Raw genomic sequence first — 27,807 nt, forward strand, 5'->3', positions numbered from 1 at the left:
TATACTACCGCTGATCAGCTGAACGCAACGCTAAGAAACACCAGTTGTCAAACAAATCTGCCGCTTTTTTTTAGGTCCAAGCTTGCTGAACTGCTTCATGATTTGAAATCCTAAAGATGATTTCATTGAGCTTTTGCAAATGCAGTGTCGGAATTTTGATTAGGGGATAAGATGGGTGAGGTTCCTGTGAAAGTTGCCGTTCGGGTAAGCTTGTGACTAGGGTAATGAACCGTCTGGCTACTTTTTTGTAACGTTAGTAGACCCGTCTGCAGAGTATGGCAGAACTCGACGAGATCTCGCGCGTGCAAGGTCGTTTTTAGGCCCTTATTTCTTATATATTATTAAAAAACAAACTAGCGCCTGCACCTCAGCTGGCACCTGCCATACTCTGCAGACTGGTTAGTAGATTGTGCTTGCAGTTCGAAAATGACATTTTAGTTATGTTGCGTAGTATATCAGGGGTGGATCCAGAAAATTTTGGCGAGGGAGGTCCAAGTAACCCCTGGTCGTCCTAGTTGTTTGAAAGTTGGATGGTACTATCCACTGGGTAAATCACTATCTAGCTTGTAGTTGTCAGAAGTACTGCATTATCCATTAGATACTCATAATAATTTACAGGCATCTTGCACATAGTGTTGATGTTTAGTTTATTGGGACTCATCTGTCACATTTAATCTGCAGTTCTGTTTATTAATGTCACATAAGATTTGATTGCATGATATATATACACTTGGCCCCGGTTGTTCAAACGTTCGATAGCGCTATCCGGTGGATACATAGGCGTACGGGCCGGGGGGGCGAGGAGGGCTGCAGCCCCCCAAATTTTGGGCAACTCAGATTTTTTGGGCAGCAAGAGAAAATTTGGGCAAAGCCAGGTTTTAAAGACGTTTCCATGTTTTTTATTATTATTATTTTGAAGAGATAAATATTTTATATTTTAATCTGACAAAAATCCTGACGTTGGCCAGGGTTCGCAAATACGCCAAATTTGGCGTATTTTACGCCAAAATTGTTCAGATGACTCCACAGAGGTTACAGAGGGAGTCACTTCAACTCCAGAAATTTTCCTTAACAAAAACAGTTTTGTCCTTACCTTTTTTGCAACAAATACGATTTACATTAATTGTAAACGTTGTACTAAAACCTTAATTAAATCATCAAAATTAAAGAATTATACTGCACGACAAAACAGGAGGAGGGTAAATTACGATCAAAGTTTACTCGATGACCGCCATCATGGATTTGAGCCTCCCAGGTCAGCGGACTGCCACAGGTACCTCATGTATCCCTCACGATAGTGTATACATGCCAGGAACACGTGCTGGAAAGTCTGAAAATGGCGTTTTTCATTGTGATACTTGACTCCAAATATTCCAAAATGACTCCAGAATTTGTGAAGAAGAAGTCACAGTGACTCCATTCATCAATAAAATTTGCAAACCCTGTCGGCGTAATAATCCAGTTACATTCTCTCGAGACATTGGTTGCCTAGCACGTGATGAGTTTCTGGTTATTAGGAAAGGGTATCATACATTGATTTACATATTTATAGTTTTTTACTGTTGAGCATTGTACTGCACTGCACTTACTGGAATGGGCTCTTTCCAGTGGTGAATTGGTTAGAATAAACTTCCGCATATCTTTCTAGAATCATCTCTGCTCGTAGAACAGTGTATGGCAGATAGCATCAGCAAATGGGTCTGAAAATGAAGAAGTGGCTGACTAGTTCTCAGTTCGATAACGGCCAAACATCAAGATTTTCCTTTTTTACCCTATTTCTAACGATAAAAACTTCATTCTAAAATATCTCAATAACACTCTCACAGTTTCCGTTTTATCTTCACGAACGTCGAGGCGACTATTTGAGGAAAAAGCTTCTGTGAACGATTTTGTAAGAACAGTTCCCTGTGCCGAGAAATATTACTGCAAGTAATATAGGCAATGGCCGCGTCATTTCGTTGCTATGACAACTCCGATGTCATTGCATTCCTGATCATGACAAATTTTCATCTTTATCTAATAAAACTGTGGTGGCAATTTTTCCAAATGTTTGCCTATGGCGACGTAGTTATGCGCAGAATTGGGAGGTATTGACCCTGAAAAACTGTTACAGTATCGAGCCACCTTCATATGCCAGTGCAGCCTATGTTGTTGCATCGTATGACCCTCGTTTCTTTTCGACTGTACGTTTCGTAAAAATTCGGGCAACTTGCGAGAATTTTTTATGCAATTGGTTTACCGCCCCCCCGGGCAAAAAATTTCCCATACGCCTATGGGTGGATAAATATCTATGCAGTGGATAGTGCAATCAGTTTTCCTAATACTTATCCGCTGGTTAGTGATTTATCCGATGGATAGTGCTATCCAACGTTTGAGCAACCGGGGCCTGTAGTTTTGGTGTAGTATATAGTGTTAGCGTGATAATGATGTGTATTATATTCTTGTACGCCGTTAGGCCCAGGTATGCTAACTATTTGCCATGTGTCTCCATATTCAAGGTTCGACCACTGGTTGGCCAGGAAAAAGTGCATAATGCTTCACAGTGTGTACGATTTATTCCCGACAAGCCACAGTTAATACTTGGAAAGGACAGAGGATTTACATTTGATTATGTCTTTTCACCAAAATCCTCCCAGGTTAGGTATATTGTATTCAAATAGAGTGTACCTAAGTATCTGCAAACTGTACAATACATCATGTAACTGAGCAATTTACTGCACACTCATTGGCCAATAAGAGTTAGATCATCAAAATGACATATTTTAAATGTAATGATGTTGCAATTTATTATTATCATTTGTTTTCATTTGTCTCTCAAATGTGATTTTCCACTGGAAATGGATGATAAAACCTGTCAATGTTTCTGAATATTTTAAAGTGCAAATAGACACCAAATTTCCATTTTCTTTTAAGCTTTTTTTTTCATTACTAGTCAAAAAAATTGATATATACTTGCATGTATCTGAAAACAGTTGAGTCCACTGTGAAAATGAATACCACAGTACACACAGCACCAGTTTATGTCTATTAATCCCTGTGTTTGCAGGCAAGTGTCTACGATAAATGTGTGGAACCCCTTGTCAAGAGTTGTATGGAAGGATACAATGTCACTATTTTTGCTTATGGACAGACAGTAAGTACACATAACATGTGTAACAGACAACTGATATATTATTATTCTTGACACCTAGTGTACACACCCTTATTACAGCAAAGTGACTGTGTCATTGAGCTTCCCAAGGGAGCTATTAACATGCTTACTCAGAGAGTTAATGGGTCTAGGTGTTTGGAAATGCAGTCAAGTACATTCAATTTTTGTGATAATTTATGACAAATACCGTTGACTTTCGATTACTTGAACCCTTGCTAACTTAAACCAAAGTAGATTTCTCCTGGATTTTACTTCATACTTTTACTGTCTTTTACCTTTGGTAACTCAACTCGTTGATAACTTGAACTTCCCGGCCCAACAACAACAACAACATCAACAGCTCATTGAGGTCAGAAACATTGAATTTATTTCAAAACAACTATGTCAGTTCTTATTCTTTGCGTTTTAAATTGTCATTCCAGTTCAGATCCAGAGTCTATCCCTGTGAATTAATCAAGCTTTTGTTGTTTAATGCCTTTTTCAAAATATCACTCCACGTCTTTTACTGCTCTTGAAGTGAAGTGTGCCTGGTACTTGCATTCCCTCCCCATCCTTTTGCATATTTTCTTATTTTTGGTTACTTGCCTTGAACCCGCAGTAACTTGAACTCCCAGTAACTGGAACCTTTTTTGGTTTCCATAGACGGTTTGAGTTATCAGGAGTTGACTGTAGTACATTTTTTGTCTAATGATAAAGAGTACATTTTTTTCTTGCATATGTTAAGGTTCCAACGTTTTTGATGAAAGTGTTGTATTAATGTGCACATAGGGCTCAGGAAAGACATACACAATTGGTGGAAGTGACAGCGCTGGCCTTTTGGAAGAAGAATATGGAGTTATCTTGAGAGCTGTTAAACAGCTTTTTCAGATCATGGAGGTATGTAGTTAACTTTATTTGAAGATAAAAGATTTACAAAGTTTTTAAACTTTGTAAATCTTTACATTAAAATGTACTTGACTGTGTTTCATCTGTACTAAAATTGTCTAATTTGGTTTTCTTATTTCACTCTGTGCATATTTCGATTGAGCATTTATTTGTATTCTGTTCTGTAACTAAAACAACAATATTATTTATGGTTTCTTTGTTTTGTTTTTGATAACCATATAGTTTTCAATTGTTGTCAGAATGTTTGCTAAGTACTGTTATCTGTTTTTCCAAGTCTCAAGTATGGTTTATTTGCTTGTTGTTTGAGTGGGGTTTGTGTCATGCTGCCAGTCCTTGTTGTTCCTTTTTTTCTGTAATGACATAAAAGTTCTAGCTAATTGATTTCAAACTTTGTGTATTTAGTCTAACATTATGTATTTTTCTTGATTTCAAGGAGAACAAGCACAAAACAGAATATGTTATCACTGTGTCTTATATCGAGATTTACATGGAGGAGCTGAGAGATTTGCTTGATCTAGAAACATCCAGTAAAGACATCCATGTCAGGGAGGATGAGAAAGGAAATACAGGTGTTCTTTATTGTTACTGATCTGTAGAGACTGAAACAATGTAGCCAGGAAAAATGTCAACACTAATCACTCGTGGTTGGAGAGAGAAAGACATCTGCATTTTGGTTCCCCAAAATTCCATAGGGATGACATAAATCTGTCCAGAATCTGGTCAGGATCTTTGATTGGTTGCCTTCTATGAGATAGTGTATGCATGACAAAAAAAGACAGCACGAAGATCAATTGCACAAAGCGCTGAATCTACTCTGCTAGAAAACACTCAAATCATTATTGTAGTTTTTCTTGGTGGCACCAGATTCACTCATCTGCAGAATTCAAAAGAACTATTTTGCCATAATTGAGAAGGAGGACAAGAAAATTGAAAAAAAAAATCCGAAATCCATAAAGGGTGAAAAGTTACATAATGTGCATGTACTACACTGTACCTACTACTGGGCTGGGGTTATAAGAGTTTTGGTCATAAAGGACTGACTTTGGCTGTCTTCCAATTTCTGTGCCACCTTAGAGAGGGACTACATGAAGAAAGACAGGTTTCATTAAATAGCTTTCAGATCTAGAGTAATATTAATATGTGATGGCTGTACTTAATTTTAGAGAATCATTTCAATTTCTTTGTCACTTAACAGTGCTTGTAGGAGCAACTGAGCAACCAGTTAGCAATGCTGATGAGGTCATGAGCTGCCTTGATCTGGGATCTGCTGGAAGACAAGTTGGAACCACCAACATGAACGAACACTCAAGCAGATCACACACAATTTTCACACTCTACATTGGTAAGACTGTGGACATTGTGTTTCCAGTTACATGTAGAAAAAATGACAGTCTGCTCATACTAATAGTACTTTGCTGCATACTGCCCCATATTCAACCATCCTTCCATGGAAAATGACCTTGTTTACAAGTTTTTTCTCTATGTGAGTGACTATAACCTTGAAGCAAGGAATAAACGATTACATGTATGCATAATTATTTGCTACAGTTTCATGCATTTTTGTCAGAGTGTACTGTATTCAGCTGTGTATTAATAGGTCAGTTTTGAATTATCAGAATTTATCCATTCCTCTGAGATTGAGGGGAGTGAGAGAAAAGAAATGATTAATTTGTTCCTGAATTTCAATGTCATGTTTTTCATTTTTCGTTTTATACTCCTCAGCCTTACAACAACAACAACAACAACAACAACACTTTTTTTCGTTTTTAAAAGAACAATATTTCAAACATTGACAACTGGTAGTTAGCATAGCTAATCAAGGCGGGTTGTCAGAAATAAGAACAAATAAGAAATAAGAACAAAATTTAACATTTGCTTCTAGTAATATGACTGAAAGGAAACTTGTTATATAGACTGTGTAATATAAACAGTTAGTTGAATAAAAATTTGTTTACAATGGTTATGGCTTACTTTATATAAATCATAGCTTTCAGTTATGCCTTACAAGCAGTTATGAATATTATAATAATATAAATAATTATTTATTTGAATTTGCCCTATTATGCACTTCAGTTTTATTGATTTCCTTCCCTTTTTATATATAAAAACCTGTTAGAGTTAGCCACTCGTAAAAAAGTGATCACTTGTCATGAGCAATCACCTATGCAAACTACCAAAACCAGTTCACAGATCCATACGCTGCAGCTGGAACAAACCCCTTGTAAGCAACCACCACCCATATACAGCCTTAGGATCATTAAATCTTGGCATTTTGGGAGAGGTTTGACTGTATTTTTATTCCTGTTGATTCCAAAAGAGCAAAAACCACTGATTGAAGAAGAGGATGTCGACAGTGAGAAGAAATCCAGCTCAGCACCAGGAATGGGTAAGTCTTGTGCATGGCGTACTTGTCAAATTCAGTATTTATTTTACGGTATGTTTTTCACAATTTGTGCACTCTAATTACCATGCTGAACAAAACAAAATTCATTATTGTCACTTTGAGTACCAATTACCAGACTAAATTCCCATACCTTTTGAGGAGTTTTGTAGTGTACAGAATTCATTCGTTTGGTAAAAAGCGAGACTATTTCATTGTTCTGACAACAATAAACCACAACTTGAAGTAGAAGATAACCAAAACACTGATAAATTTTACCCTAAAGCTTTTGTGGCAAATCAATCAATCCATAAAAAATAAGAACCAAAGGCAAAATCTCATCAAGGCTCAGGCGTTAGCTGAAGACAGATAAAACACTCGTTGTCTTTGTGATGTTACACTGTATACTCTAACCTGGGCCACCTAGAACAAGTTGACCAATCGAATTACATGTACAGGAAAATAAAAATGCTTTCCATTTTTAATTTTTGTTTCAGATTACTCAGATTATAAATATGCCAAGTTCCATTTTGTGGACTTGGCTGGTTCAGAGCGAGCACACAGGACAGGAAATGTGGGAGAGAGGTTTAAAGAGTCAGTTTTTATTAACAGCGGCTTGTTAGCTTTGGGAAATGTGATCAGTGCTCTGTCAGATGCTAAGAAAAAGGTAAGACATTCATTCTTCGCTTGCGTAACCCATTCGCGCCTTAACCGCCCGTGCGGATATCGCTTGGAGAAAAAGGAAAAAAAAAAAACCCATAAGTAGAGTTGAGCCGAAAATGCCGATGAAAATCTTGTTTCACTACCCACCAACACTTCCTTCTATCTAATTCTATTTTCCCACTGAAATGAAGCCTAGTAAATGCGCACCGAAAGAATTAGAAAATGGGGCAGAGGAAACAAAAGGATAGGATAGGGGAGGAGGGAAAGCGAAAAGAAAAGGTCAAGACTTCTGTGTCACTTTTAAATCCTTTTCTGCGCACACCCGACCTTCGAAAGCTGGTATTTTGCATCTGAAAGAGAAGGCCGCGAAGTGCACGACCTGTAAACGGCTTGCTGGTAAGTTTTATCTTTTTATAGGGGATCGGTGACCAGAAAACGGCTTACATAGCTTCAAAACGCGTTTTTCGGCAAAATTCCTAGGGGCGAATGGGTTAAATCTTGCCACTCCTTTGATGTGTTGGAATTTAAATCAAAATCCAAGAAAAATCCCAAACGTTTCGTGGTCAGGAACGCTGACAAACAAACCATACCATGTGAAGTAACTACTGCTCTATTTGAATGGCATGCCGTAAGTTCTTCCACAGTGTCAAAAATTATTTATTGTTAGGTAGTATATCCTGTGGCCTTTCTGCACTTGCCCTCTTTTCATTTTTACATATTACATGGCTCACTTAAAAGCCTTGCGAGCTCTCATCAAATGCCTTCGATTATTTTTCCTCAGGTGTTCCATGTGCCTTACAGAGACAGCAAGGTAACGCGGCTTTTAAAAGACTCCTTGGGAGGCAATGCTCGTACCCTGATGATTACATGTTTAAGTCCTTGTGCGGCAGACTTTGCAGAAAATCTAAACTCTTTGAAGTATGCTACAAGGGTGAGTATCAAGAACTTGAATACCCATCAAGACTGACATCAAGTGATAACTACCACAGCTCACTTAAATCAGCACTTAGGGGCTTTCTGTGCTTTGTTTCAAATATGTGCTTGACGCCATCATTTGTCGTTGGGTTACCGGTAATCAAGGGAAAGTTGTCAAGTGACGCTTGAGAAATAATTATCTCACGCGAAAACACTCTAAAGTCGCAAGAAATTTACAAGTACGCTTACAGTCACTTTACAATTAACACTTAACGACTGAAATATCATTGTGTACGATAAAAGAGGAATTGTTCTTAAAGCGGGTAAGGGTGGGAAGTTATAGACAGCAAAGTCGAGAGCACAGCAAGCAGGATCTTGCTACCACCACAGGACTCCTTCGGTCAATGTTAGCGTTGTTTTTCTTTTTTTCTGTATACTGCCATCAACATACATGAATTATACTCTTTCAGGCCGGAAACATAAGAAATAAACCAGTAGTGAATCGAGATCCTCAGAATACCAGACTGGCAGAGATGCAGAATGAGATTCAGGTAAGTCGCTGTTGAAAAACAGAAACATGATGAGAAGTACCTTTGATTTGACGGGCAAAAGAAAAGTGAATTTGATTATTGTTAAGTGTGGTCTATTACGCCAGATAGGGGTATTGAACAAGTCAGCGAGTTATCAGTTAGAGGCGGCTAATTCACTTTAGCTCAAAATTGTTATTTGAATTCTGAATAGAAATAGGTCAGTTGGTCAAAATACAGAACGCTTTACACGGCAGTAGAATTAAAAAAGCTTGTAGCACCTTTTTAAGTGTGAGGCTAAGAAGGTCTTGCTGCACCATTTATTTTGTTGACTTAATGCCTTAATGCTTGGCGTGAATCCTGTTACTATTTCGCATGATTAGATTGATTCATCAGCTGTTGTTTTGTTTTTTTGTTTTTTTTTTTTTGTAATTAAGGTAGTTGTTGTAAATTTTGTAATGTTTGTATGTTTCGATCTGTATGTTGTTTGTACTATACCTGTAAAAACAAAATAAATAAATAAAATACAAAAAAAAAAAAAAAAAAAAAAAAGCTATAACAGCTGGTTTGGGTTTTACTTGAACGCATTCAGTAGACTATTGTTTCACACTCGCGCAATCGTGGTTGTGGTTGACTGAGCATGAGAATGCCTCGGTGTTGTGTCGAATTGCACTTTGAAACTGCTTTCGGACGCTATCTCTTCTGTCATTGGCCATTTCAAGGTTCGCCCTCAGTCCAGTCCAATAGTGCATTTCGACACAATACATTGCCACTCTTTGAATAAAGCGTAACCTAAAAATGGCAGTAATTAATTTTCTTGTTTTTTTTTTGCTTAAATTGATTTTAATTCATTGCAGATATCCATCATCGATGTTAATTATTATGTGAGCTTTGTGTTGTTAGTATCTATAAGCACGTCTAAATTTTGTGTGTTCACGGCTCGAGAATTCCCCACAAGTAAAGTTGCGACAGCAGAACTCGAAACGCGAGATTAAGAAGCTTCTGCCTTATAAATATCGCGGAGGACTTTTAAAAAAATCGTATAAAACCAGTTCTAATCCATTTCAAACATATTACAGTGCAAGCGATGGGAAAAGTGCATTGTGTAAATTTCCTTTTTTGACTCCTTGTATTGAATTGTCTTAGTTTTGAGTCAATGATTGGGCTCACAACAAAACGAATCGGAAAAAATAAAGGTTTTTCATGTTAGAACAGTAGAGAGTACAATTGTAACGTGCTCGATTTCTAGTTGTAGTTTTTAAAATCTTTCAACCTTTAAACCTTTCACAGTTTTTAAAATGTTGAAAGAAGAGAATTGTAACTTCTGGCACCAGGATTTCATAAACAATAACCTTAACAACTGCTTTTAACCGCTTAATGGCGCTGGCTTTCGTCCATTTTCTTTAGGCTCTCCGAGAAGAGCTTCAGAGGCGTCGTGGTTCATCAGTTGGTACTGCAGGTACAGTGGAGGATGCTGAGAGAATCAAGACTTTAGAAGAGGAACTTGAGAGGTGAGTCAACTGACCAGAGTTACATGTAGATCACAAATCAATGTGTCTGTTTTTGTTCCAAACACGCTCTATACTGCAAATTGGTAAAAGAAGTTCTTTTTGTCAAGCGTCAGCAATGACGAGGGCGGCGGCAACTAGAGCGTTAATAAAATTATTACGTTTAATTAGCTTAAGTGTTCAGTAAACTCAACAGTAACTCTGCATGTAGTTCTCACTGTTTGGTAAATTTCTTTGCCGTCGTCTGGACGACTACGACGTAAAATTCTCTAAAGCTCCGTTTAAAAAGAACGTACATGCACTTTCAATAACAGTTCAAAAATTTTAAAAATAGCAAAGACCATTTACATAAGGGGAATGCGCGTCGCCGTCATCGGTGCATAAGTTCGCCATTCGCTCACGTGACAGGTGAAGTCCCTTATCCAGCCCTGTCAAGACCTGTTAAGTTTTGTTTGTCTTTGTTTATCACTTGGTTTATTTCAGGTCTCGTGGTGCGTGTGACACTTACAAACAACTTGTTGCCGATGCTATGAACCAGCTCCGAGCCTTGCACAGGGCTGGTGTGACGTCTAACAACCAAGCTAATCAACTTGACCGGTTGATTAAAGCTGTGGAGCAGGCCAAGTCTAGACCCATATGGACTCCCAACACTACTCGACAACAACAAGCTGAGCTGATAGAACAACTAAGAAGGGAACTCAACAAGGTGTTTACATTGTATAATATTCTCATATTGGTTCCCGTTTTTGTTATTGTTCATGACGTTTTTACCGCGCACTGCTGGTCTTCATCAGACGATGGATTCGATTTGCCGGGCGGACTATTAGCACCTTTTGTGTACAGTATATAAAATGAATATATGAATTTCATATATTTGAACCGCGATATTCATGTATCCATCATTTCATCTTCATGTTTTCCGAGTATATTACGAACTGATTTAATACATGAGAAGCTCCCAGTTGGCTTGATCACTGCTCAGTTGGTTAGAGCGCTACACCAGTATCATAGAGGGCAGGGTTCGAATCCCTTACAAGCCTGAATTTTTTCAAGCTTTCTTTTGCAACTGCACAAGTTGCGTCTTTAACTGGGATGATCTTCGTTACAATTATCAGGGGCACCCATCGAGAATATAGTTCAAAGCCACTTAAACATAGCATTGTTGAACGTATTTTAGTATTTAAACGGTAGATATAGGCATATTCTTATCCCCTAAAAATTTTTCATCTGTTCGGATTTCCTAGCTAGCTTAAAGTCTAGCGATCCGAAAATTATAGGGATCAAAACTTACCTTTTCGAAAATTTCAGCAAGAAAAAAGGCTCCCGAAAATTCCAGGTGACCTTTTTAGGGTAAAAATCCGTTTAAAATGGGCAATTATGACATTTTTTAGATGTTCGAAAATCCTAGGAGAGGCAGGCAGGCAAGAAATTTTACAACCAATGTTCCGAAAATTCTAGATCTCAAATCGTCTTCAGAACAGATATTTTCCGAAAATTGACGTTGGGTGCCCCTGAATTATTTTTAGTACATATAATCCATGTACGGTAAACGCAAGTAAAGGAAAAACTTGGTCACGTTTACAAATTGACGTTTACCGTTTTCCGTAAACTGAACGTTATTCGTAATCTCTTTAGCAAGTATTAATTGTTACTTGTTTTCAGTACAAGGAAGACTTATCCAGTGACGAAGAAATATTTGCAGAGAAAACCAAAGAAATCGAGTCACTGAAGGGCCATATTCGAGAACTAGAAGAAGAGAAAGTTGCACTGAGCAACCAATTACAGGAAACCTTGATTCGTGTGAAGAAACACGAAGATCAACTGTTCCAACAACAGCTTCAGCTTAATCATTTCCTTCTTAGTCAAGGAAGAGGTACGTGGACATCATATTATTTTTTGAATACAGTTGTATGTACATGTATACAGTGGAATCCCGAATTTTCGAACAAGTTTGGGAAAAGTAAATTTGTTTGCATTATCGGAAAGTTTGATCCGGAGTAAAATGAGTGTTTCACTGGTTAACAGAAGTTAGGTTTACTTCGAATTATTGGGAATTTCGGTCGAAAAACCGACGGTTGGAGAAATCGTGATTATACTGTAGCTTTATTGTGTATGAGAAAATCGTTAGTTTTTTTGTGTTGTATTTAAAACACTTGTTTCCTTTTCCGACCTCTCTTCACTCAAAGAGTCGGTCGGATATGGAGGTAGCAGGAGTGATTTAAGGGTGATCATGCCATGATGCTTCACACTCGGCAAATTTGAAGGCTGTAGCAACATGCTTGTGACATGAACATTTCATAAAAAAATCAAAAAAGAAGCAGAAAACACTTGAACTTGAGTCTCCGTTGATGACGTACCTACGCATATTGTATATTTTACCCCCAGAAGGAACAGCAGTCCTGCCCAGTCCCCGTGGAACACGAATTCAGACTGCGCCATTGGTTCCAGGATCTGGACCCGAGAATAACCGTGAAGTACATAGTAGCTCTCCTGTGGTGAGTTGAATAACATAGGATGTTTCCTTTCGATTCTTCGTGGATCCTCCTTTGCAGTTCTCAGCACTATTGTGAGGACTGTAATTCTGGGTTTTCCGGCAGGAACCAATGCTAAGATCACATTCGTGTACAGTTTGTAACGAGAGAAACAAAAGAACTATGTATGTCAATCTGTTTGATTTATAGTTCTTAGTGGATCGAATAATACAAGACTTCCGCGCCCGCAGTCAGTTACTGGTCAGCCAACATGAGGAGGAAGACGAAGTGGTATGCACGCTGTCTGACACGAGTGAAAGTGAAGATGAAGCTGACGAGGAGCCGGAAAGGTATTAAGTATTTAGCAACAGGCCTGCATGATGGCGTCATTTTACTACTACGACCAGAATCCTTTTCGTTTTTCCTTTCATATTTAAAGTTGATAATCCCAGCGAGGTTTAAATTTGCACAAGAAAGCAAAACCCTGAAGGATTCTGGTCGTAGTAGTAAAATGATGTCATCGTGCAAATGGCCTATTATTGGATGATGCTGAGTTTCATATCAAAAATTAGGTAGAACAAGGAGGGTGTTATGGAGGCCGAAGGCTGAGGCGGATAACACTTTCCGAGATCTAATTCTTCATATTGTGCAAAAACCAAATAATGGTGTATTATTCAGCCAAAATATTTCAAACTTTAAAGCGTGCGTACCTCGATCGACATTGAAAGTTCCCATCTCCATTGGCCTGCTCTTTGGCAAATATACGATAGCAAAGGGATGTTTACACTACTAGTTACGCTTCAAACGTCGAAGAGTTTTTGCAATTCTTGTTATGCTTTTAGGCTGGCAGCAGTTCGGCTATTTCTTCTTCGATTATTGTGAAATCTTCCACCATTTTCTCCAGCTTTACCAAAGCAGCTGAGCTGGCCAGACTGCTGTCGTCCCTCTGTACAGTCAAGTGGCTACATAAAGTTATTTTAATAATGATAATGATAATAATAATAATAATAATGATGATAATAATAATAATAATAATAATAATAATAATAATAATAATAATAATAATAATAATAATAATAATTAAAATTCTGAAAAACGCATTCTACCTATAAATGTCTCGATGCTTTTTACAACTAAAAGAAAGAGTTCTCACGAGACAGATACGTTTTCAAAGCCTTTTTAAACCTATCAACAGAGTTACTTTGTCTAATGGCAAGCGGTAGCTGATTCCATAACTTCGGAGCAATTGCCCTAAACGATCTATCTCTGTAAGTAACTGTAGTAGTCTTGGGGATAACTAGAAGGTTGGAATCACTAGAACGAAGACAACGACAGGGAGTGTAATGATGTAACAGCTCATTAATATACACCGGGGCAAGGCCATTAAGAGATTTGTACGTAATCAACAATAACGTAATTATTCTGTCTTTAACAGGAAACCAGTGCAACTTTTTTAAAACAGGAGTAATGTGATCCTTCTTCTTCATGCACACAGTTAATCTTGCCGCGGTATTCTGCAATCTCTGAAGTTTCTCAATTTTTTACGAGAGGGAATTCCGTAGAGCAAACTATTTCGATAATACGAAGGCATGGACAATGCGCTCAGTTTCCGCTTGCGAAAGATATTTTCTGATTCTGTCAATAGTATGAAACGAACGCGAGAGTCGAGGCGTAGCAATAAATGCCTCTCATTTTTACTTTTTCTTAGGCAACTTGGTAGAACATGGAACGTGAAGAAAGATGGTCCTAAAACGACGCAGGTTCCTTCACTTCAAAGGCAAAATAAGGCCTCAAAAAACAGCAAGGTCAAGGTATGGCGTCGCCATGCTTTCTTCCGCATCTTTCTGTTAGGCACCCTAAACTCAAATTAAATCAGCGTGATATTCATTTACCTTAGCCAGTGGCATAATGATAAGTTATATTAGAGAGCTTTAGATTCCAGGACGAGGACAACTAAGAGGACGACATTTAGTTTTAAGTTTTCTCGCCTATTCTCTGGACAGCCCGGAAAGCTTCATTGTACTTTTTTTACCACAAAGGTTAGCAGGCTTATTTCCGTCGAAGGAGGTAAAGCCCCCTTCCGATCGCTAAATGAAGCGAAATTACCATGTTAACTGCGTTTTTTGGTATTTAAAAGGTCTTCTCAAAAGACGTGACCGAGACTAAGGACAAAGGATTAAAACCCGATATTCTGGACCGCAGTGAGGTTGAAGCTTTAAGATCCAGCACACAAGTGATAGGAAAAGAAGTTCAACAAACGGAACTGAGGCTTCACTCTGCTCAGCAAAAACTTAGAGACTTAAATATGAACATAAGGTAAAAAAAGAAAAGTAGTATAAGGTGCTTCGAATTATAGTTGTTTGGCAGGAATCCCATTGAGAAGGGCATGTATACACGAACACCGGTGTTGTCATCGCCTCTTGTCTCTGCTTCTTGAACAAAATGTACTCGAATCTCTTTATGATAAGGTCATGTGCTGTTTGTAGGTGGTTAAACCGGTTTTAGACTGATGAATGTTTTGCTTTTTGATTGGTTTACTAAATTTAAGAAAAGTGTTCATTAGGGACCTTTAGCATCAGGTTTTTCGTGGGAAACGGCAAACCGCAAACCGCAAAATGTCACGTGACCACGGCCTTGCGGTCACGTTTGCAGTTTGCAGTTCACGTTTGAACCGCAGGAAGGTCTTCCAGCGGTAAGTGATTTACGGCAAGGTTTTTTGCCACAAAAAATTGTACAGCCTCGCGTTTAAAGGTATGAACTAGCTTTTTCTATCCGTTTGCGATGTGTTTGTTGGGTTTTGATCTTGAATCAATGAATTATTGCTGATTTTTGGGCGATTAAAGTGATGCACTTCGACTTGATGAAAACAACATGGCGGCCATAAACAGTGAACGCGTAGTTCAAACCAATTTTATATTCCTTTCTGCCGTACTAACAATGGAAAGCATTCTGTTCCAATCCAGAGTTAAATTTTTTTTTTTATCTTGTTACTAAATTCATAACTTAACTCAGGCTCTGTCTGGTTCCTTTTTTTAACGTATCACTCCGCGAATATCATTTTATTTTGCTTATTTCTTTTAGACTGGGGAGCTCAGGCTTCATAAAGCCTTCTGGTTTCTTCTGGGCTCCCTTGCAACCTTACGATTCCTATATGTATTCTTGTATTATATTGTATTTTGGCTAAATAAAAGTGAACTGAACTGAACTGAACAAATCGAACTGAACGCCTTGCTAAAGTTTGAAATCTCGGCAACGCGAAACTGCAGACGCGTAACTGCGGTTTGCGGTTTGAGGTTTGCGGTTTACCTGATGCTAAAGGTCTCTATTGTTTGATCAGAACAATAAAAATACGGTGGTAGTGGTGGTGGTGGTGAAGGAAAAATGTTAAAAAATCAAGGAGGAGAGAGTGAATCGGATAGTGTACGAGTAGTAAGGGAAGAGAGGTAAGTAAAAAATTTCGTTTAGTGCTAGAAAGAGCTAGTTTGCCTTCGTCCTCATTAATTTGCACGATTTTTTAAATGGTATGCACCCCAGGTGTACGAAACTTCAACGAGCTCGTTCAGCAAACCAAAGTCGATCAGATGTACAAATCTTTCAGCAGTGGCTTGCTGTGCGGCAGAACACCAATGCTTTGTTTGAAACGTGGTGTCATTTTCAGTCTGTAAAATATTCTGGCTTCAAAGTTTGGTTCTTAAAATGTCTGAGATAACAGTAACCATGTTCCCAAGGGAATAGAACAACATTAAAAAACGAATATTTCCTGACTCATTCTGTAGTTTCAGTTGAAGACCACTTTAACGTGATCTATAGGCGTTACTACACTAATTGCTTTATCCTTCCACAGCAGTTTGTGCTACAACTGTCTTTAACTGGAAAAAGAAAATAAGTTGTTGTTCGTTATTTTCAGACAAAAAGAGGAGTTGATTAAAGAACTGTCTAAGAGCGACAAGGAAGCTAAGGAAACAAAGAAGCAGTTCTCCGAAAAGATCAAATCCATGAAACAAGAATTAGAGAAAGCCAAGAGAGAGGTGGAAGAGAGTAAGAAAACTTTAGAAGAATACGAGAACAAAGCAAACTACGAAGTCGCAGAGAAACAGAAAGTAGAGTTAGAATACAAGAAGAAACTGCAGGCAATGGAAACTAAATTACAGGCACTAAAACGAAAACAGAAGGTATGGGTAGAATTTAAATATTTATGCTGTAACAACCGTCTAAACAAACACGAAAACAACAAAGGGGTAAACAATGTCATACTTAAAGGATTCTGTCACCAAATTTAGGCAACTTCAGCCGCTAGGGACTTGGTGGGGTTGCACAAATTAAAGCATACTTACTTACTTCATTAAGGTCTTCTCCCCAAAGGGGCCTTTCAAAGCATTTTGGGAACTCATAAGTATTGTTTCAAAACAAGAGGTCGTTGTTCGGGAACAATAATTAAGGACCTTGTTATCTTAAGAACGTTTTATTCTATCGTCCCTTGGCCACCGAATTAAGTGAAAGATTCCTTGCTTTTAGAATTATGCCAGGTGCAAACCTTTTTTCCTTTTTTTTTTTTTTGCTTTTTAATAATATAATGTTTTTGAAATGCTTACAAGCTAAAGTGCATTTTCCTCCTTACGTCACAGGACAACGAAAAAATAAGTGCCCTGCATGAAGAAAGAGAAAAGAAAGTACAAGAGCTGGAAGTGCATATCGACAGAATGAGAAATCAGCAAGACCAACTACAGAAAAAGCTCAAAGAAGAATCAGACAGAAAAATCAAAATGGAAAAGGACATACAAAAGCAGCAGCAGAAGATAAAAGAACTGGAGGATCAAATGAGCCAACAGCAGAAAATACTGAAAAGAAAAACAGAAGAAGTTGCAGTCGCTCAGAGACGACTGAGAGGTGTAGGCAAACAAGGCTCTGCTGAAGAAAAAGAAAGGTATCTTCATGAATCATATCTTGCTATCTTTAAATAAACAAATTGCTTTTGTAACGTGGGAGTAGTAAGCTAGCACTTATAAACTCACAGAATCAAAAGACGCCGCGTGTCGGGATGCTTTGTGAGCGCGCAAATAGTCATGGGACCCGCGATTTTAAGGCCCGACACGTTTCATTAGGCGCTATTCCGTAAGGAGATATGCCAAATTACCTTTTATCTTTTTACTGAAAGCGGCTAAACTTGCTGCATTTTACCATATTTAAGTTGATTGCAGTGTCAATTCGTAATGATTTAGGAAAGAATTGAAGTGGTGGTGTAAAGTTCATTGCGTTTGTTATGTTCAGCTTCTCAATTACATTTAAATTTTCAAGTTCTCGAAATAGGCATCGTTGTCTTCAACGTGGTGCAGTTCCGTACTTAAACCCACGTCTTAGTTACGATTATCAATCGAATTTGCCAAAATCTTGTAATGGGTTGTACTTGACGGTGATGATAGTGCTGATGATGACGATGATGATGATGAAGATGATGTTGATGATGATGATAAGTTATTCAACGTGTCCAAGGACAGTTACTGAACAAAGACAGGCGTTAATTAGTTTGCTTTAGCTCTGGGGATCGAAAGATGTAAGTGTGGTGATTTTTTTCAGTGACGAACAGGCCAAGCTAGAGCAGCGACGACAGTGGCTTGACAGTGAAGTGGAGAAGGTTTTGAGGCGAAAAGAAGCAATGGAAGCTTTAGAGGAAGAGTTGAAGAAAAGAGAAGCGATAATAGCCAACAAAGAAGCCATGCTAACTGAAAAGAGCGAGTTAGAAATGAAGAAGCTTCGTTCCAGCCAAGTGCTCACTAAGGTACAATAATGAGCACAGGTCTGAGCTGTCCTTGCCATTCCTTTACTTCACATTACATTTCTTTTTTAGTTTGCACACAATGTCAACCTCACCTCACTCTTGATTGTTCCCTACAAAATGGACTCTTCCTTCCCTTCCTTAGTTGACTTTAGTGTTAAACGAGCGAAGATATAGCCCCGCAAGGTCTCTAAATTTTACAGACGTTTGTATGGTGAGGTGTACAAACTTGTCTCACCATAGAAGCGTCGGTAAAATGTCGCGACTTTCGGAACTATGTCTTAGTCAGTTTTAACATATAACTCTCAAACCTGGCAACTTCACCTATCAGTATTAACCACTGTTAAACCTGATCTTGACAACTGAAAGTTGGAAAAAACCGTTGAATGGCCTGTTCTACAATTGTCTGTCACGTTATGAGTCGCCTATGGTGGATACGGCAAGGCGAAAGAGTCTAGTCAGGGCAAACTGCCAATACGTCCTATCACAGTTAATAGAGTGGGATGGTTATGAAGCTGGTCAGACTCCTTTGTTATATGTTTTTAGGGACTTAAAGGTGCACTATGTTCAAAAGCAGCAACATGGTTTTTATCTTTGATGTTTGCCGCCTTTTATAACCAGCCTCCGCTACTAACTATGGTTCTACAGCATCTTGTGACAGTCTTCGTACTGTACATTTACCTAATCAGATCTTTCTGGGAGAAAATCGCATCGACCTGAAACTGTGCTATGTCAGTTATTTTGATCTATTTCCTGTTTTTTTTTGTCTAGGACATACTCCGGTTATCCAACCAACTAGGAGAGGTTGAGAAACAGATCAAACAAAGAGGGAAAAATGTTGATGGTAAGACTGATTGTCAAATTCTACTAGAAACAATCTGAGAATTAACCAAGCAACGATCAGCTCCTAAACCTCTCGATTTTTTTTAACATACTTCTATCACGCTTTTAGTCTTCACAATTCGAACTTTTCTTGATAAATACTTTGAAGAGTACAGCAAACAATATCCAAGGTAAAAAGTCTTCAAAGATTCTGAAAATGTAATCAGCAAAAACCAAAAGCAAACCAAACCAAAAAAAACAACAACAACTAAACTGTATAAAAACGCCATTGGTCGTGCAAACTCACTCAAGATGATCGCGTTCTTTCTAGCGATGATAACGTTGGTCTAGGGTAAAGTATGCTGCAAAAATGAAGGACAAAAACTAAACCCAACGGTTTGTAAAAAGACTGGTCTTCGTAATTATGAAAAAAGGTAGAAACAGTGTACAGTCTTGGAGTTTTAACACCTCGCTTCTCACACTCTCGTCTAGGAAACCTTGGTTCGCTTGCCCAACAGAGCCTTTGTTGTTATGGGGAGATTTTTCACGGGACCGTGATTTGCTGCAAGAGGGCTTAACCTTCATAGGGCTTCCTGCTTGATAAGGCTTAAACTTTTATTGACTCTTCTTTTGTGTAAACGTCTTAACTCTCTTTCTGTATTTTATGGAGTAACAAACTCGATGACTGTTTTACGAGCACTACAATTTGCACTTTCTCTCTTAGAAACAGATGGTAAAGTTGAAGAAAGCATCCATACATTAGAAAGAACTAAAGAGGAACTTTTAAAGCAAAGAGAGTTGCTGGAACAAAAACTTCAGGAAGGCTCGTTACTTGATCCGAAAGAAGAGAGAAGGTTAACAGAATATTTTTATAATCAAGGACAGTTGGCTCTCAGACACTTTAGCACCCCAAGAGTGATTAGCATGAAATTTCTCTTTGTAATATCAATGCTTTAAAAAACAGATGGTGACGAGAATCAAGGGCATGATCACAGACGATGAATCTTATTGATATTTCATCAACCTCTCCGCACTATTTCTACAGGAAATGTAAAGGGGCAACAAATAAGAATGTGATTTTGATATAAGGGCTTAAAGTGTTAACGGACCGGCCTTGATGAATATCGCATGTGCGTTTGTCCAAGATCCTTGTATTTGTGAGCAGTCGTAATTTAAAGGGTCTGCATTACAGGTGTCTCCCCGTCTATTTTGTTTAGTAATGCCCAGTCTTTCCCTCACTCGCTACGGAACTTAAAGTTAGGGAAGAAAGAAATTACTTGAAAATGATAGAGCCACAGCTTGAGCCTACAGACGAGCAAGATGAACTTCGGAAAGCTGTAATCCATTTTAACCTTTAGTTTTGCCCATCCTTTTTACTCTTACATCCTTCTCCACTGACCTTTTTTTGTATTTGTTGTGTTATTTCAGTTTTTTTAAAGTTTATGGCTTTTATTTCTGTGTTCCGCTCAATTTAGCGGTCAGTTCACAGTGGCTGAATTTAGCTAAAGCTGCATGACTTGCACACGTAGTAGTTTTGATCGTTACTACAGCGTTTTCTGTCGCAGGCTTATTGAACTTGACGAGGGGGTCGACGCCTTAGAAGCCGCCATTGAATTTAAGAACGAAGGGATAGCAAACAAGCAGAAAGAACTCGACAGTAGTCAGCTTCTGACAGATAAAGACCGCCAGGGACTGGTCAACAAGCTGAGTAACCTCGCTCCAGGTGAAGCAGTCGCTCTGTTGTCAAAATATTTCGAGAAAGTTGTTGAACTGCGAGGAAACGAGAAGAAACTGCAGCTGAAATGTAGCGATCTAGAGGTTGGTTGAAAACAGTGTAAAAATGTATTGTTAACGTCCTACAGTTGGTCGTTTTGTAAACAAAGTTAAACCTAAAAATGAGTGTAAAGGTTCGTTTTAGATGAGATACCAAATTTGGTGTAATCCTGTATGTAATTTTAAATATCTACTTTGTCTTCTTCTTTTTCATTTTGAGTGTCAACCTCTTGACCAGCACCACGGATCCAGAGCCGTGGCTGGCTCCAGGATTACGCGCAGGGGCAATAGCTGCCATACTTGTAACCGTTGATAGTTGTTGAATGTTTCAATATTTTTTGACTGCGCCGAAAGCAGGAAGTTCACATTAGTTCTCAGACTTGCTGTTCCAAACTAGCCAGTGATCTCGATCCTTATCTTTGGTTAAAAAGATCGCAGCTCTGGGAACGATAGTGACGTAGTGTTTTGTTGTTGTTTCTTTATTCTGCGTTTTAGGTTCGCAAAAGTGAGCAAGAGCGCATTATCGGTGAGCTGGGACGGGGATTGCAACAAGCGCAAATGAAAGGGGACCGGAGACTCGTGGAATATCAAAAGAAATACGAGCAAAGGATTCAGTTCTTGATGCACAAACTTCGCGATGCCGAGGCTAATGAAAAACCTGATGAAAAAATAAGGTAAGGTGGAACGCCAAGAAAGTGGAGCGTAGCCAAAAACCCAATTCAGTGAGAGCGGAAAGAAAAAGTTTCAGTAGCCTCCACTTCAAACGTTATCTTGGCTCGTCACGCAATCCTCCCAAACTAACGTCTCCTGAATCGAGTGGAAAAAACGTTGACCAATCACAGCATTTAGCACAAGATATTCCTGTTGTCGATGTTAATCCTGATTCTTATTTAAAGCCCACTGATCATTCGTTTTCTCTGCAAATTCCGAGTGTTGATATTGTTTCTAACGTTTTGTCGAAAATTGATGAAAAGAAAGCCACCGGTCTTGATATGATTCCGAGTAAATTGTTGAAAATGGCTGCTAATATCGTCGCACCCTCTCTTACCTCAATATTCTCAAAGTCTATTCTCACTGGGATATATCCAAACGATTGGAAAACAGCCAAAGTGACTCCACTTTTTAAAAAGGGCATTAAATCGGACCCTAACAACTACAGGCCAATATCTGTAATCCCTATAATTTCGAAAGTTTTTGAAAGAATTGTTTATAATCAACTTTTCCATTATCTAGATGATAATAAATTGCTACTAGGTTGCCAATCAGGGTTCCGTTCTCTACATAGTACGCTCACGGCTTTGCTTGAGGCAACAAATGCTTGGTCAGTAAACATCGACAATGGCCTTCTAAATGGCGTTGTCTTTATTGACCTTACTAAGGCATTCGACACCATTGATCATGAGATCATCTTGCGTAAGATGTCATACTTGGGTGTCGATCAGGCAGCTATAAAATGGTTCTCGTCGTACTTAAGTGGCCGAACCCAAAGATGTAATGTCAGTGGCAAACTATCATCTGCTCGTACCCTCAGTTGCGGCGTGCCGCAGGGTAGCATATTGGGTCCTTTGCTATTTTTAATTTACATTAATGATCTTCCCAACTCCCTGCGGGGCGCCGTACCAAGAATGTTTGCCGATGACACCAACCTTACGTTATCTGCTAAGACGTTAACAGAGCTTAAGCTAGCTCTAACCCCTGAATTAAATAACCTTAGCTGTTGGCTGAAAGCTAACAAGCTCAGTCTAAATGTTGCTAAAACAGAGCTAATGATTATTGGATCAAGACAAAGACTATCTGCCCAATGTGACGATGTAGAAATCAAAATTGATGACCAAATTATCAAGAGAGTCGACCATACCAAATAATTGGGTCTTACCATAGATGCTCAACTCTCTTGGGGTAAACACGTTGAAGAGATTTGCAAGAAAGTCTCTTCAGCTATAGGCGCCCTAAAACGTGTGCGGCCCTTTATATCCAAAGAAACTGCAATTCAAATTTATAACGCTTTAATTATGCCTCATTTTGATTACTGCAGCCCCGTCTGGGACTGTTTGAGTGGTTACTTGAGTGATAAGCTCCAAAAATTACAGAATCGTGCAGCCAGAGTTATTACTAAATCACCCTTTGATGCGAGCTCAAACCACCTTCTCTCCACCCTCAGCTGGGAGAGGCTATCTCTTCGACGAAAGAAACAAAAAGCCTTAATGATGTATAAAACCATACATGACCTTGCTCCAAAATATCTACAAAGTCTTTTCTCTCAGCGTCACTCTGCTTACAACTTAAGAAACTCTGAGGGAAGGCTGACCCTGTCCAAACCAAACACCAATTATTTGAAACGAAGCTTCTCTTACAGCGGGGCCATGTTATGGAATAACTTGCCCAAAAACTTAAAAAACGCTGCATCCGTTGAGCATTTTAAGCGAAATATCAAGAAGGTAGCTGATATATCGGATTCCCACACGGCAATCATGTAAAGCAGTTGTAATTAGTTTTAGTTTTTAACTTAAGCTTAACTGATGATTTCCCGTGTGTAAATAAAGATTTACATACATTTACATACATACAGCACACTTCAAGATCTGGGAAGTGCACTTTGAACTTTGAGAAATTTCGTGCGAGACTCCAGAAAAGATCAGTAAGGTCTCATGAAAGAGACACTTTTAGAACAAAATACTCAGTTAACTCACTGACACACACTTCGTACTAGAGGCTACCCTCACAATCTCATTGAAAATATTACCTCGGAGGTTAAATTTGCTGAACGGAAGTCGGCTTTACTACAAAACAATAAACTGCGAAAAAAAATCTGCCTTTTGTTCAGTTACAACGTACCATCCCACCGTTGCCTCACCGAAAGAACACCTATATGAACAAAAGCCATCCAATCCAGCGTTTACAGAGAGAAATATACAAAAAGCCAACCGTTATTTCCTACATTCTTATCCCGAGCAAAACTCTTTGGTCAAGTATCACACTTTACCGAGCTTGTAGGTCGGTAAAGGTTGTTGTTTGTTAACACTTTGACTTCAAAAGCGCCGAGTGGCTCTCCGATAACCTGCTCGTGAGTCCAGCTGATATTTGCGAACAATGGGAAAGGAATTTGACCGCTCGTTTTCAGTAGACGTTCGTGGGGCCAGAACGCCTGACGAACCCCCGGGAACGTTTGCGAGGGAGGCCATGGTTTCAGTGACGTAAGATAATTGCAGCAGAGCCGTAGTTTTATCCTGTATTGATCATGCGAGGCTAAAGAAGACTCTAACGAACCTAACTGAAAAACAACAATACAAAGCAAAAACAAAACAAAAAAAATGGTCATAATACTTGTCTTAACTTCATGTTATATCCAATGACTGAAAAAGTATCTAAAGTAAAACGTTATAATACGCCACTTAAGAAATGAGAATGAAATTGAACCCAAGTCATCTTTTGCAAAGACTGTTACCAGGGACAGGCATGGATATCCATGGGACAGGGAAGAAAGATGGTCAATAGCTGATTCCCAGTAAGGATCCCAGAGACAATTGCGGGACGCGTATGAATTCCACTTCTCTGCTCGTTTCTAAATTGCCGAATTCTCTTTAGGTTACCTAGGGAGTCGAACACCAGTTTTCTGTGGTTTTCTTCTGAAGCCATCTGTCAAGATTCGTGGCCATTTCTTTTTAAACTGCATTTTTTTCGCTTCGTTTTATTATTGTTGCCTTGTCTTACAGTTCTTGCCTTTTTTAATACAGCGAACTAGAGAACAGAGCTCAGTTGCTTGAAAAAGATCTTTATTATTACAAGAAGACGAGTCGAGATTTGAAAAAGAAATTACGTGAGAAAATGGCAGCAGGGACTGGCGCTAGTATTGAGTCGGATGTCGTGGCCAGCGGTGAACTTGAACCTCAGTACGGGACCATTGATGCGCATGGCAGGCAGTTAGCCACTGAAGTGTCCCGGATGAAGGTAGGTTGTGAGAGTTTTCGATTAGTCGTGAAGAGTGTATCAACACCTTGTTAGACAGTTTTGAATGTTGTTTGATCAGCTTTGAAGGAATTTCACTCGAAACCATTCAGTCACATCTTTGATAATGGTGGACCAACACCGTTGGATGTTGGACCAGTATCGTTGGATCCTTTTCAACGGTAGCTAAGTAATTACACAGTTCGTCCATGGACGAGTTACTGTGGCGAGGCTTAATCGTTGATGGTGATTTTGATATTTTATAGCAATCTCTTGCTGACAAGGGAGTAGGCGCTCCATCCCAGGCCTCTACGCCCGTTAGGGTGTCTCGAAGGGATCTTCGTCAGTTAAGGTATTATCAAATTTTAATGCTTTTACTGTTGTTTAATTTAAACCAAATATCATTAACTGTTAGAAGCTAAGTGATAAATGTTGAGCAATAGATTCCTTCGTATAGACTTCAAGTTAACCGCGTGTTGTCCAGACAAAATTATGTTATTCCCAACTTGCTTAGACATATTGATATTTACAGTGGCATTCCAACTTTTCGAATACTCGATTTTTTGAAACCCCCCGATTTTTCGTACAAACGTCATGCGTTCCGCTTGGATTTGCTTCGGTCAGACGCTACAAGTTTACCCCCAATTTTCCGATCCCTCGCTTTTTGTATTGTTTCGAAATAATCTTGCTTCCTTTCAATAATTTAAATTTGATTTCTCGAACTTTGAAAATTCAGGAACCAACAAGAACCAGTTTTGGCCACATGCACTCCTGGATAAGTATTCAGCACGTTCTGGGGAAGGTGTTTTCCTGTAGTTTTTAGTACAAAGCAAGAACAAATTTGTCATTTGTCACTTGCAGTAGTTCTACAGAGTTGCTGTCTGCGGCCTTCTTGGTTTTTGTAAAATAGTACTATCCTAAAACAGGTGTGATTCGATGCCTCCTTCTATTTTTCGAACCAATTGCAATTTCCCTGCGAAGTTCGAAAAAGCGGGATTCCATTGTAGTTTATTTACTTATTTATTCATATATTTATCAGTTCTCAGGAAGTTTCGCTGCGTAGATCCCAGTCTTCTGTGGCAAGCACTGTGCCTGAGTTACCAGGCCTCTCTGATAAACACAACTTGGTAGAGGACTCGGTTGATGAGTTAGTTCAAGGCAAGTGTTACTTCTTTCTTGATCTTTCCCTTTCCTTAAATGTGAAAACCACGGCAAAATGTGGATTGTTGGGGTCTTGTTTTCCTGGAACTTTTGATAACATGCGTAACTTGATTCTTAGAGAACTAAATCAGCTATCAACAATAACATTGCTGAACACTTTTTACAGATGAAACATCAATTGGAATCAAATGAACTGGGACTCTGCGACATGCATTATGTATTGTACAGACTACTATCGACGGATCATTTTAGAAAGCTGGTTTACTAATTCGGAGCAAACGCCACAGAATCGTATTCAACAGTTACCGGCACCGTACAAACGAGTTATTGACGAAATCAAGCAAAACTAACAACGACAGAATGACTGGACAACCGACAATTTGACGAACAAAAGCGCCTGTTGCGATGAAACTATGACAGAAGACATTTTAGAGTCTTCATAGCCATTAACATCACGGCTTGACGTGATACAACTCACTTTGACTCTGAAGATGACTGCCGTACAGGGTGCGAAACGTCAGTCACTGTCAACAACAGTCCTATTTAAAACTACGATCACCGGGACGACCATGCCCCACCTAATTAAATCAAAAGTGGCGAAGACAAACAGACTTAGGGCCTGTTTACATGGAGGTGGGGGACCCCAGGTAGGTTAGGTAACCCGCTTAGGTGGGGTAACCCGTTTGTCCATATAATCTCTCATTTTAATTTGATCACGTGTACATGATAGGTGGGGTGACCCGCCATATTTTACCTCACCTACCTGGGGTCCCCCACCTCCATGTAAACAGGCCCTTAACTGGCTGTTTCTGTTTCCTCTGTTGGAGGTCATATTCAAAAATGAGAATAAATGGAATTTCTCAATTTACTCGATCAAGCACAATGGTGTACAGAAACAATTGCAGCCGTGACTAACATTAATACACCACGTAGTGGTAGCTTTCTTGTCTAAGGGTTCCAAAATCTCATTGGGAAGAATCTGTAGTTTCTGACTTATCCTGGAATGTGTCCAGTTGTTCTTATCCTCATTTGATTTCTGTGCTCTTCAGATTCCATTGAACAAGGCAAGAATCCTTGGGCCTAGTTAGGACATAGCATATTGACCTGCCCCACAGCAAGATGTCTTGCGGCGCGTAACGTGATGGTTGTCCATGACAAAGTCCGTGCCAGCTGATCTGTAGACTCGGCGGGTGCAGTGAAGAGGGCCGTGGATTGAGTCATTGTATTGTTCAGCATTTCGTTAAGAACACCTTCGAGTAAAAATTTAGTGCAAACTATTGCCAGAATGGAAACCCCATTTTAATATTTCTACGTTCCATTCTGCAAGTCAGAAATCAGCCATATGTCGGAAGGTCGTTTAAGGTTCATGGTGCGCATAATTATTGGTCGGTTATGAGGTTTCTGTTGAAACAAACTTTGCAATTTTTAGTCGTTCTTGACCTGTTGTAATTGGCATTTATGAAATTTTTAGCCAACACTTGTGTACTCTTAGAAAAGTGTGAAATTTTACAGCTGTAAATAGGTGTTGTTTATATTTTTAGGAATAAGACGGAATTTTTGGTATATAGCTGGTGTAAATTAACACTTTAGAGATGGGTTTAAAATGTAAATACTGAAAAACCTATATTTATTGCTTCTTCCTCTTTAAGTCTACCTGTGAGGTACCGTTTTGTGGAGCAAGTTATTAAATAAAAATTTGGTTTGTTTCAGAGTTCCCTCTTTAAAGAAGTTGTGGGGGAAGTTGGGGTAAAAAAAAAGGAAAACGGAAAGAATGGTCTAAGCTCGATACTACTATGAATCCGAGTCTTTGCTGCTAACTTTTCACGATACCAC

General features: G+C 38.9%; 1 protein-coding gene across 1 annotated transcript; it reads left to right on the forward strand.

Annotated features, from left to right (window-relative positions):
- Positions 1-28: 28 nt before the first annotated feature.
- LOC140928837 (kinesin-like protein KIF27) lies at positions 29-27,685 on the forward strand. Its single transcript, XM_073378631.1, has 28 exons — positions 29-204; positions 2,499-2,636; positions 3,047-3,133; positions 3,920-4,027; positions 4,470-4,605; positions 5,232-5,378; positions 6,354-6,422; positions 6,914-7,083; positions 7,861-8,010; positions 8,465-8,545; positions 9,929-10,032; positions 10,513-10,735; positions 11,692-11,902; positions 12,415-12,524; positions 12,711-12,850; positions 14,209-14,311; positions 14,638-14,816; positions 16,408-16,672; positions 17,126-17,424; positions 18,075-18,276; positions 19,045-19,117; positions 19,820-19,949; positions 20,661-20,913; positions 21,364-21,542; positions 24,603-24,816; positions 25,080-25,165; positions 25,853-25,971; positions 27,024-27,685. The coding sequence occupies exons 1-28, from the start codon at positions 172-174 to the stop codon at positions 27,056-27,058; spliced, it is 4,044 nt and encodes a 1,347-aa protein (XP_073234732.1). The 5' UTR covers positions 29-171; the 3' UTR covers positions 27,059-27,685.
- Positions 27,686-27,807: the final 122 nt, after the last annotated feature.

The sequence above is a fragment of the Porites lutea genome, chromosome 2 (genome assembly GCF_958299795.1).
Source record: "Porites lutea chromosome 2, jaPorLute2.1, whole genome shotgun sequence".
NCBI lineage: Eukaryota > Metazoa > Cnidaria > Anthozoa > Scleractinia > Poritidae > Porites > Porites lutea.

Excerpts from the sequence above, each read along its gene's own strand:
- LOC140928837 (XM_073378631.1), top strand. The coding sequence starts at position 172 with ATGGGTGAGGTTCCTGTGAAAGTTGCCGTTCGG. Across the intron at positions 8,546-9,928 it reads AGATGCAGAATGAGATTCAG|GCTCTCCGAGAAGAGCTTCA; the intron begins GTAAGTCGCTGT and ends CATTTTCTTTAG. Across the intron at positions 14,817-16,407 it reads GACTTAAATATGAACATAAG|ACAAAAAGAGGAGTTGATTA; the intron begins GTAAAAAAAGAA and ends CGTTATTTTCAG.